The sequence below is a fragment of the Salvelinus alpinus genome, chromosome 11, assembly GCF_045679555.1.
Source record: "Salvelinus alpinus chromosome 11, SLU_Salpinus.1, whole genome shotgun sequence".
Taxonomy (NCBI): Eukaryota; Metazoa; Chordata; class Actinopteri; order Salmoniformes; family Salmonidae; genus Salvelinus; species Salvelinus alpinus.
Genome location: NC_092096.1, coordinates 10619850 through 10630993, shown reverse-complemented (window position 1 = coordinate 10630993; position 11144 = coordinate 10619850). Strand labels below are relative to the sequence as shown.

General features: G+C 44.1%; 1 protein-coding gene and 1 long non-coding RNA gene across 2 annotated transcripts; both read left to right on the top strand.

Annotated features, from left to right (window-relative positions):
- Window positions 1-3677: 3677 nt before the first annotated feature.
- LOC139533573 (dual specificity tyrosine-phosphorylation-regulated kinase 2) lies at window positions 3678-5619 on the top strand. The gene has a single exon (XM_071331717.1). The coding sequence runs from the start codon at window positions 3717-3719 to the stop codon at window positions 5304-5306; it is 1590 nt and encodes a 529-aa protein (XP_071187818.1). The 5' UTR covers window positions 3678-3716; the 3' UTR covers window positions 5307-5619.
- Window positions 5620-6074: 455 nt separating this feature from the next.
- On the top strand, window positions 6075-10481 carry LOC139533572 (uncharacterized). The gene is made up of 2 exons (XR_011666816.1): window positions 6075-6520; window positions 6586-10481. It is a non-coding gene; the product is annotated as an uncharacterized lncRNA (long non-coding RNA).
- The last annotated feature ends 663 nt before the right edge of the window (window positions 10482-11144 follow it).

Below are 11144 nucleotides of genomic sequence, written 5' to 3'. Positions count from 1 at the left end.
CCAGGTGTTCCAGTCAGTGGTAGCTGGATTATATCTAGAAACACATCTAAAACCAGGTGTTCCAGTCAGTGGTAGCTGGATTATATCTAGAAACACATCTAAGACCAGGTGTTCCTGTCAGTGGTAGCTGGATTATATCTAGAAACACATCTAAAACCAGGTGTTCCAGTCAGTGGTAGCTGGATTATATCTAGAAACACATCTAAAACCAGGTGTTCCTGTCAGTGGTAGCTGGATTATATCTAGAAACACATCTAAAACCAGGTGTTCCAGTCAGTGGTAGCTGGATTATATCTAGAAACACATCTAAAACCTAACCAGGTGTTCCTGTCAGTGGTAGCTGGATTATATCTAGAACCACATCTAAAACCAGATGTTTCTGTCAGTGCTAGTTGGATTATATCTAGAAACACATCTAAGACCAGGTGTTCCAGTCAGTGGTAGCTGGATTATATCTAGAAACACATCTAAAACCAGGTGTTCCAGTCAGTGGTAACTGGATTATATCTAGAAACACATCTAAAACCTAACCAGGAGTTCCTGTCAGTGGTAGCTGGATTATATCTAGAAACACATCTAAAACCAGGTGTTCCTGTCAGTGGTAGCTGGATTATATCTAGAAACACATCTAAGACCAGGTGTTCCAGTCAGTGGTAGCTGGATTATATCTAGAAACTCATCTAAAACCTAACCAGGAGTTCCTGTCAGTGGTAGCTGGATTATATCTAGAAACACATCTAAAACCAGGTGTTCCTGTCAGTGGTAGCTGGATTATATCTAGAAACACATCTAAAACCAGGTGTTCCTGTCAGTGGTAGTTGGATTATATCTAGAAACACATCTAAAACCTAACCAGGAGTTCCTGTCAGTGGTAGCTGGATTATATCTAGAAACACATCTAAAACCAGGTGTTCCAGTCAGTGGTAGCTGGATTATATCTAAAACCAGGTGTTCCAGTCAGTGGTAGCTGGATTATATCTAGAACCACATCTAAAACCAGGTGTTCCAGTCAGTGGTAGCTGGATTATATCTAGAAACACATCTAAAACCAGGTGTTCCTGTCAGTGGTAGCTGGATTATATCTAGAAACACATCTAAGACCAGGTGTTCCAGTCAGTGGTAGCTGGATTATATCTAGAAACACATCTAAAACCAGGTGTTCCAGTCAGTGGTAGCTGGATTATATCTAAAACCAGGTGTTCCAGTCAGTGGTAGCTGGATTATATCTAGAACCACATCTAAAACCAGGTGTTCCAGTCAGTGGTAGCTGGATTATATCTAGAAACACATCTAAAACCAGGTGTTCCTGTCAGTGGTAGCTGGATTATATCTAGAAACACATCTAAGACCAGGTGTTCCAGTCAGTGGTAGCTGGATTATATCTAGAAACACATCTAAAACCAGGTGTTCCTGTCAGTGGTAGCTGGATTATATCTAGAAACACATCTAAGACCAGGTGTTCCTGTCAGTGTTAGCTGGATTATATCTAGAAACACATCTAAAACCAGGTGTTCCAGTCAGTGGTAGCTGGATTATATCTAGAAACACATCTAAAACCAGGTGTTCCAGTCAGTGGTAGCTGGATTATATCTAGAAACACATCTAAAACCAGGTGTTCCTGTCAGTGGTAGCTGGATTATATCTAGAAACACATCTAAAACCAGGTGTTCCAGTCAGTGGTAGCTGGATTATATCTAGCACACAAGCCAGCAGGGTGCGGTACAGACACCTAACCAGGTGTTCCTGTCAGTGGTAGCTGGATTATATCTAGAAACACATCTAAAACCAGGTGTTTCAGTCAGTGGTAGTTGGATTATATCTAGAAACACATCTAAAACCTAACCAGGTGTTCCTGTCAGTGGTAGCTGGATTATATCTAGAAACACATCTAAGACCAGGTGTTCCAGTCAGTGGTAGCTGGATTATATCTAGAAACACATCTAAAACCAGGTGTTCCAGTCAGTGGTAACTGGATTATATCTAGAAACACATCTAAAACCTAACCAGGAGTTCCTGTCAGTGGTAGCTGGATTATATCTAGAAACACATCTAAAACCAGGTGTTCCTGTCAGTGGTAGCTGGATTATATCTAGAAACACATCTAAGACCAGGTGTTCCAGTCAGTGGTAGCTGGATTATATCTAGAAACTCATCTAAAACCTAACCAGGAGTTCCTGTCAGTGGTAGCTGGATTATATCTAGAAACACATCTAAAACCAGGTGTTCCTGTCAGTGGTAGCTGGATTATATCTAGAAACACATCTAAAACCAGGTGTTCCTGTCAGTGGTAGCTGGATTATATCTAGAAACACATCTAAAACCTAACCAGGAGTTCCTGTCAGTGGTAGCTGGATTATATCTAGAAACACATCTAAAACCAGGTGTTCCAGTCAGTGGTAGCTGGATTATATCTAAAACCAGGTGTTCCAGTCAGTGGTAGCTGGATTATATCTAGAACCACATCTAAAACCAGGTGTTCCAGTCAGTGGTAGCTGGATTATATCTAGAAACACATCTAAAACCAGGTGTTCCTGTCAGTGGTAGCTGGATTATATCTAGAAACACATCTAAGACCAGGTGTTCCAGTCAGTGGTAGCTGGATTATATCTAGAAACACATCTAAAACCAGGTGTTCCTGTCAGTGGTAGCTGGATTATATCTAGAAACACATCTAAGACCAGGTGTTCCTGTCAGTGTTAGCTGGATTATATCTAGAAACACATCTAAAACCTAACCAGGTGTTCCTGTCAGTGGTAGCTGGATTATATCTAGAAACACATCTAAAACCAGGTGTTCCTGTCAGTGGTAGCTGGATTATATCTAGAAACACATCTAAAACCAGGTGTTCCAGTCAGTGGTAGCTGGATTATATCTAGAAACACATCTAAAACCAGGTGTTCCTGTCAGTGGTAGCTGGATTATATCTAGAAACACATCTAAAACCAGGTGTTTCAGTCAGTGGTAGTTGGATTATATCTAGAACCACATCTAAAACCTAACCAGGTGTTCCTGTCAGTGGTAGCTGGATTATATCTAGAAACACATCTAAGACCAGGTGTTCCTGTCAGTGGTAGCTGGATTATATCTAGAAACACATCTAAGACCAGGTGTTCCTGTCAGTGGTAGCTGGATTATATCTAGAAACACATCTAAAACCAGGTGTTCCTGTCAGTGGTAGCTGGATTATATCTAGAAACACATCTAAAACCAGGTGTTCCTGTCAGTGGTAGCTGGATTATATCTAGAAACACATCTAAAACCAGGCGTTCCAGTCAGTGGTAGCTGGATTATATCTAGAAACACATCTAAAACCAGGTGTTCCAATCAGTGGTAGCTGGATTATATCTAGAAACACATCTAAAACCAGGTGTTCCAGTCAGTGGTAGTTGGATTATATCTAGAAACACATCTAAAACCAGGTGTTCCAGTCAGTGGTAGCTGGATTATATCTAGAAACACACCTTTGTGTTGGTTAGAGATTCAGACAAATAATGTACTGTTTTAAACCCCATGAAATGTCCTGTGTCTTTTAGAATCCAGAATTGACGTGCTCGACTCAATAGTTCCTCAGCGTATTTGGGTGCAGGGTTCAAAGGACACATCAACTGTTCTGTCTGTTGTTTTCAGATGGGTCTTTTCCTGTTGATGCTGCTGCTGATTCTAATGTCTTGTTCCGTCTCTCTGATCTCTTCCAGGTTGGAGGCAATAAGCACACCATGAGTGACCACACGCACGTGGGAAACCACCAACAGATCCACGTTCAACAGCTGTTTGAGGAGAACAGCAACAAACGGACAGTGTTGACCGCACAGCCCAATGGGTTGACCTCTGTGGGCCGGGCAGGGCCACCGCTGCCTGACCGACAGCAGCCCGACATCACCACTACCACGGCCCAGTGTCGGCAGGGCAGCTCAGCTTCCCTCAAGTCCACCGACAGCAAGCCTCAGCCGGCCACCCTGACCCCGGAGCAGGCCATGAAGCAGTTCATGCCCAAGCTGACGGCCTTCGAGCACCATGAGATCTTCAGCTACCCAGAGGTGTATTTCGCTGGCCCCAACGCCAAGAAGAGGCCGGGGGTGATCGGGGGGTCCAACAACGGAGGCTACGATGACGATCAGGGCTCCTACATCCAGGTGCCCCACGACCACGTCTCCTACCGCTACGAGGTTCTCAAGGTGATCGGCAAGGGCAGTTTCGGTCAGGTGGTGAAGGCCTACGACCACAAGGCCCACTGCCACGTGGCGCTGAAGATGGTGAGGAATGAGAAGAGGTTCCACCGCCAGGCGGCTGAGGAGATACGGATCCTGGAGCACCTGAGGAAGCAGGACAAAGACTCCACCATGAACGTGATCCACATGCTGGAGAACTTCACATTCCGTAACCACATCTGCATGACCTTTGAACTCCTCAGCATGAACCTCTACGAGCTCATCAAGAAGAACAAGTTCCAGGGCTTCAGCTTGCCGCTCGTCAGGAAGTTCGCCCACTCTATCCTGCAGTGTCTGGACTCGCTGCACAAGAACCGGATCATCCACTGTGACCTGAAGCCAGAGAACATTCTCCTGAAGCAGCAGGGACGCAGCGGGATCAAGGTCATCGACTTTGGCTCCAGCTGCTACGAGCACCAGCGGGTTTACACCTACATCCAGTCTCGTTTCTACAGAGCTCCCGAGGTCATCCTGGGGTCACGCTATGGGATGCCTATTGACATGTGGAGCCTGGGCTGTATCTTGGCAGAGTTGCTCACCGGGTACCCTCTGGTGCCGGGCGAAGACGAAGGAGATCAGCTGGCATGCGTCATCGAGCTGCTGGGCATGCCCTCGCAGAAACTTCTGGACTCTTCCAAGAGAGCCAAGAACTTTGTGAGCTCCAAGGGTTACCCCCGGTACTGCGCGGTGACGACCCTGCCGGACGGCTCGGTGGTGCTGAACGGGGGGCGCTCCCGCCGGGGCAAGCTGAGGGGACCGCCGGGGAGCAAGGAGTGGGTGACGGCCTTGAAGGGCTGCGATGACCCTCTGTTCCTGGACTTCATCAAGCAGTGTCTGGAGTGGGACCCTGCCGTGCGCATGACCCCCAGCCAGGCCCTCAGGCACCCCTGGCTCAGGAGGCGCTTGCCCAAACCTCCCACGGGGGACAAAACGGCGGTGAAGCGTATCACCGACGGGGGCTCTGGTGCTATCACGTCAATCTCCAAATTACCCCCCACCTCGGGCTCCACCTCCAAGATAAGGACTAACCTGGCACAAATGACGGACGCTAACGGGAACATCCAACAGAGGACAGTGTTGCCAAAACTAGTCAGTTGAAGGACCTGTAAACAGCGCTAGTTCGTCGTCTAATCTAGGATATCTCTTTCTTACTGGTTTTGGTTTGTTTTTTAAATGGAGAGATGATTGTGTTTCTATCTCTGAGAGCAAAAAACAACCGGGGAAGCCGAACAGTACTAGTCACAGTACTAGTCCCAGTACTAGTCATAGTACTAGTCACAGTACTAGTCACAGTACTCAACAGTGTGGTTTTTAGACAGAGGGGTTTATTCAGCGTTATTATTCACTGCATCATTGTTTAGCAGCTCTGTAGCAGCTTTTATCTAAATATAAACAAGACAACAACATGAAAGTGGTCATCATGAAGGGAACAATGCTTTTAGGTGTTTAGTCTCAGGACTGTGTGCTATGATGGGGCAGGGGGCTACCGTTCACACAATCTGGCCCAAGCAGAGATTGATAACCCGGGCATGATAGTGGAGAATAACAGAATGGATGGCTGGCCACGATAAACACATGTCGATAACTAACTCATATCAGACAGTCTGAAGATATTTAGGTTCTGCTTCTCTACCGTATCTCATTGATATTGTGACATTAAATAGCTGTGAGAAAGTTTATTTTATTTTATTAAGATAATAGTATGATGAGGGGAGAGGAGAGGAGGGGAGAGGAGAGAAGAAGGGAGGGGCGGGGCGGAGGGAGAGGAGAGGAGGGGGAGGGGAGAGAAGAAGGGAGGGGGGGGGGCGGAGGGAGAGGAGAGGAGGGGGGAGATGAGAGGAAGGGAGGGGAGAGAAGAAGGGGGAGAGGAGGGAGAGGGTAGGGGGAGGAGAGGGGGGAGAGGAGAGGAATGGCATCTATGAAAATATGAGCTGTTGTAAGTTATAAGGTGCTATTCCTTGGTACAGCTGCTGTGAACTGTATATCCTCACAGCAAAACAATGGTGCTTTTTATTGGACAATGGATGTATAGACGATTTTGGAGCAAAAATGTCTAATTTGTTTCGTTCTAGCAGATCATTGGATGATTAGAAACTACATGTGCTGAGGCAGAGTAGAGCTGAGGTGAAGTGGCTTTGAATATTATAATGTCCTCGTCAGAGAGGACTGTGTCTGTGTTGAAGGACTGTGGATATTATGATGTCCTCGTCAGAGAGGACTGTGTCTGTGTTGAAGGACTGTGTCTGTGTTGAAGGACTGTGGATATTATGATGTCCTCGTCAGAGAGGACTGTGTCTGTGTTGAAGGACTGTGTCTGTGTTGAAGGACTGTGGATATTATAATGTCCTCGTCATAGAGGACTGTGTCTGTGTTGAAGGACTGTGTCTGTGTTGAAGGACTGTGGATATTATGATGTCCTCATCAGAGAGGACTGTGTCTGTGTAGAAGGACTGTGTCTGTGTTGAAGGACTGTGGATATTATGATGTCCTCGTCAGAGAGGACTGTGTCTGTGTTGAAGGACTGTGTCTGTGTTGAAGGACTGTGTCTGTGTTGAAGGACTGTGGATATTATGATGTCCTCGTCAGAGAGGACTGTGTCTGTGTTGAAGGACTGTGTCTGTGTTGAAGGACTGTGTCTGTGTTGAAGGACTGTGTCTGTGTTGAAGGACTGTGTCTGTGTCTGTGTTGAAGGACTGTGGATATTATGATGTCCTCATCAGAGAGGACTGTGTCTGTGTTGAAGGACTGTGTCTGTGTTGAAGGACTGTGTCTGTGTTGAAGGACTGATCTAGGGTCAGGCTGGGTAGGTAGGTAAGGGCTGCATATACTTGAATAGAAGGATGTTCTTCAGAGCCTGAGGTTGTCTCAGTAATACTCCGGGTTGTAGTGAAAGTCAGTTAGTGTTATAACACGTGGTTATAAAGCACTCTGATGAATCAGGACTTAAGGTTGACTCGTGTAGCTTTCTGAATTGCTTAGCTTCTACCATGTTGACTGTTGCAACTGTAGAGTAGGAGTTTTATTTTCAGTTGATCGTTTCTTGAATATTTTCAGTCGTGAACCAATTACGTGTCTCTGGCCAGAGTGTAAATTCCTAAAACGCTTGTTCCCTTGCACAGCCAAAAAAAGTGTTCACATATCCCCCTTACTTTATGTGGAAAAACCTTTAAAACACAATCCTAAACCTAGTAATGAACATTTCCCCAAATGTGTTGGACCTAAAGTATTTGAAAAAGGTTTTATTAGTTCACCATAATCAGACAGACTTCTTTAAAGCTTTGTCAAAGTTTTACTTATTTATTTCACTTTTTTTTTTAAATATTGTCAAATAAAAAGAGGCAATCTGAACGATATTAAAGTGAACATAGGGCTGAATAGAACAGAATGTTGTGTTGTTGTCTGGTTGGTCGGTCGGTAACCACGGAGTGACTGATGACCTAATGCACAACAACACTATGGGACCCTATCAGACTGTCCCTGTGTGGATACTTGGAGGCTCCAGGACACGGAGGACAAGTCTCTGTTTGATTGGAGCTCACTACTTCTACTCTACAGAACAGGTGTGGCTGGCTGGGGATTGGATGGACGACCTGGTGACCTCATCAGGTCAGGGAGAATAGCCCGGCCAATGGCGACCCCAGTGGGCGTCGCCTCACCTGCCCCGCCGATGATTGGTTCAGTGCCTGCCAGGGCCAGCTGCACACTGCTCAGTAGCCCCGCCCCCTTTGGAACCCACTGCCACCTGCTGATTGGAGAACGTCAGCGGGGAGGGGCAGGACAGGGGGCCGGGTCACAACGTTCTTTTGACTTTTTATTGTAGTTGTTTTGCGGATTGACAGTCGGGAGGAATTGTGCCCTTAGGTTGAATACAATGTGCCTTTGGTTATCAATGCCATTCATTTAGTAACCCAAGACCAGTAACATAATGACATCACCCCCCTACACCCACCTACAGCACATCTCCCCTGAACATAACATCCATTTCACAGATGTTTGAAATGTTTACAGTCATTGTCATGGATGTTTTCTTCAAGCAATGCCCAAAGACAGTCTTCCTGGCTGAACCTCTGACGTGGTAGCGAGGAGGAAGCCAAGCGGCCGCACAATGACAGGTATTACACGGGCTACATCCCAAATGGCACCCTATTCCCTATATAGTGCACTACTTTTGATGAGGGCCCTGGTCAAAAGTAGTGCACTATATAGGGAATAGGGTGCCATGTGGGCAGCAGCCGTGCAGTTTGGAGACGGAGCTTCAGTCCTGTGGGATGACTAACTCTCACCTGGAAGCACCCTTTGCCAACAGGGAACGCTTCGTAAGAAGCAATCACCTTATGCTCTGAAAAAGGGTTGAGGAACTGACAAGCCTCTGTCTTGTCTTAACATCGAAACAATTCAAAGGGGTTATAGCTGTTTGCTTCATTTAATTACTCCTGAAGAGAAGGACAAAAATACATTTTAATCATTACCTCAGACTGTTGTGATAGATAATATCTTCTTATTGTGATTTGAATAATCCAGGGCATTTGGTTACATACCAAAGTGCATTCCTTTCTACGTTTGTGGCTACGAGGAAATGAAGCCAGAGGATTTGTTCTCTTGTTTTTCTGAGTAAAAATAAGGCACTCCAACCACTTTTGGTCATTCAAGGGCCTATCTCTCTATCTACGTTTCTCTATCTCTCTATCTCTCTCTCTATCTATCTATCTATCTATCTATCTGGAGAATGCTTTTATTACACCACCTGTTCTGTCTGAACGGCGTAGCACAACTCTAAACCTCTGTGTGCTCGACATGGTTGGATGTAGCCTCTTTTCAGTGCAGTGTCAACTGTCCTATCACAATCTACAGTCTATAGTCAGTGTGTCAGTCAGCCCAATGTGCTACTCCACGGTAAGGTAACATAGCTGTGGCAGAATCAAGCATTTGGCTATATCGTAAATGTTTTGAAAATGAATTTTAAAATAATAATTTTTTGCTACTTGTAAGAATTTTAACTCTTGACTGTCTCGAGAGTTCTACTAGACGACTTTTAGAAGACTGTCTTAAAATGTTCTACTACACAACTTTTAGAAGACTGTCTTAAAATGTTCTACTACACAACTTTTAGTAGACTGTCTCGAGAGTTCTACTACACAACTTTTAGAAGACTGTCTCGAGAGTTCTACTACACAACTTTTAGAAGACTGTCTCGAGAGTTCTACTACACAACTTTTAGTAGACTGTCTCGAGAGTTCTACTACACAACCTTTAGAAGACTGTCTCGAGAGTTCTACTACACAACTTTTAGTAGACTGTCTCAAGAGTTCTACTACACAACTTTTAGAAGACTGTCTCGAGAGTTCTACTACATAACTTTTAGTAGACTGTCTCGAGAGTTCTACTACACAACTTTTAGAAGACTGTCTCGAGAGTTCTACTACATAACTTTTAGTAGACTGTCTCGAGAGTTCTACTACACAACTTTTAGTAGACTGTCTCGAGAGTTCTACTACACAACCTTTAGAAGACTGTCTCGAGAGTTCTACTACACAACTTTTAGAAGACTGTCTCGAGAGTTCTACTACACAACCTTTAGAAGACTGTCTCGAGAGTTCTACTACACAACTTTTAGTAGACTGTCTCGAGAGTTCTACTACACAACCTTTAGAAGACTGTCTCGAGAGTTCTACTACACGACTTCTAGTAGACTGTCTCGAGAGTTCTACTACACAACTTTTAGTAGACTGTCTCGAGAGTTCTACTACACAACTTTTAGTAGACTGTCTCGAGAGTTCTACTACACAACTTTTAGTAGACTGTCTCGAGAGTTCTACTAAACAACTTTTAGTAGACTGTCTCGAGAGTTCTACTACACAACTTTTAGTAGACTGTCTCGAGAGTTCTACTACACAACTTTTAGTAGACTGTCTCGAGAGTTCTACTACACAACTTTTAGAAGAAGTAAGAAAAAAAATAGAATGTTGAACTGAGCAACAAAGTTGGTAGATGTTAGTACTCTTTACCACAGCCACGGACGCTGTACATATGTGACATTTGCGATGGATTCAATGTGGATTTGTACATATGTATAATGTTTTTGTCTTTGGTGAAATGCTGCTGGAGGCACTACATGAATGTTGTAGTGGGTTTTAAAGCTTGGCCAGTTTTACTATAGTGTATGTAATGTACAGCTAATGGAAGGTCACTTTTTTTAGTGATTATTTGTTACATTTTATTGTTGTGGCCGGAAAATGTTATTAAATAAAAAGTTTTAATGTCCATCTTTCTAAATGAATTGTTTACTGGTGGTTATTTGTCACAGGAATGGTTCCAGGTCAAATGTCGTCAGGAAATGAGATCCAAAGTACTTGAATGGATGTAAGGTTTGCTTCAGTAAAGACTTCATTGAAGAGGAGGATTAAAACGAGTTGTACAACTAATTTCTTACTTCTGACTAAGTAATATATTTCTTTTTACAACGAGTCATCATTGACCAAAGTACTGTCATTTCTTACATCGATACTAGCCGCTAGCATACAGCTCTGTGTGTTTTCATATTGAATAGGTAGAGTACTAGCCACTAGCATACAGCTCTGTGTGTTTTCATATTGAATAGATAGAGTACTATCCACTAGCATACAGCTCTGTGTGTTTTCATATTGAATAGGTAGAGTACTAGCCACTAGCATACAGCTCTGTGTGTTTCATATTGAATAGATAGAGTACTAGCCACTAGCATACAGCTCTGTGTGTTTCATATTGAATAGATAGAGTACTAGCCACTAGCATACATCTCTGTGTGTTTTCATATTGAATAGATAGAGTACTAGCCACTAGCATACAGCTCTGTGTGTTTTCATATTGAATAGGTAGAGTACTAGCCACTAGCATACAGCTCTGTGTGTTTTCATATTGAATAGATAGAGTACTAGCCACTAGCATACATCTCTGTGT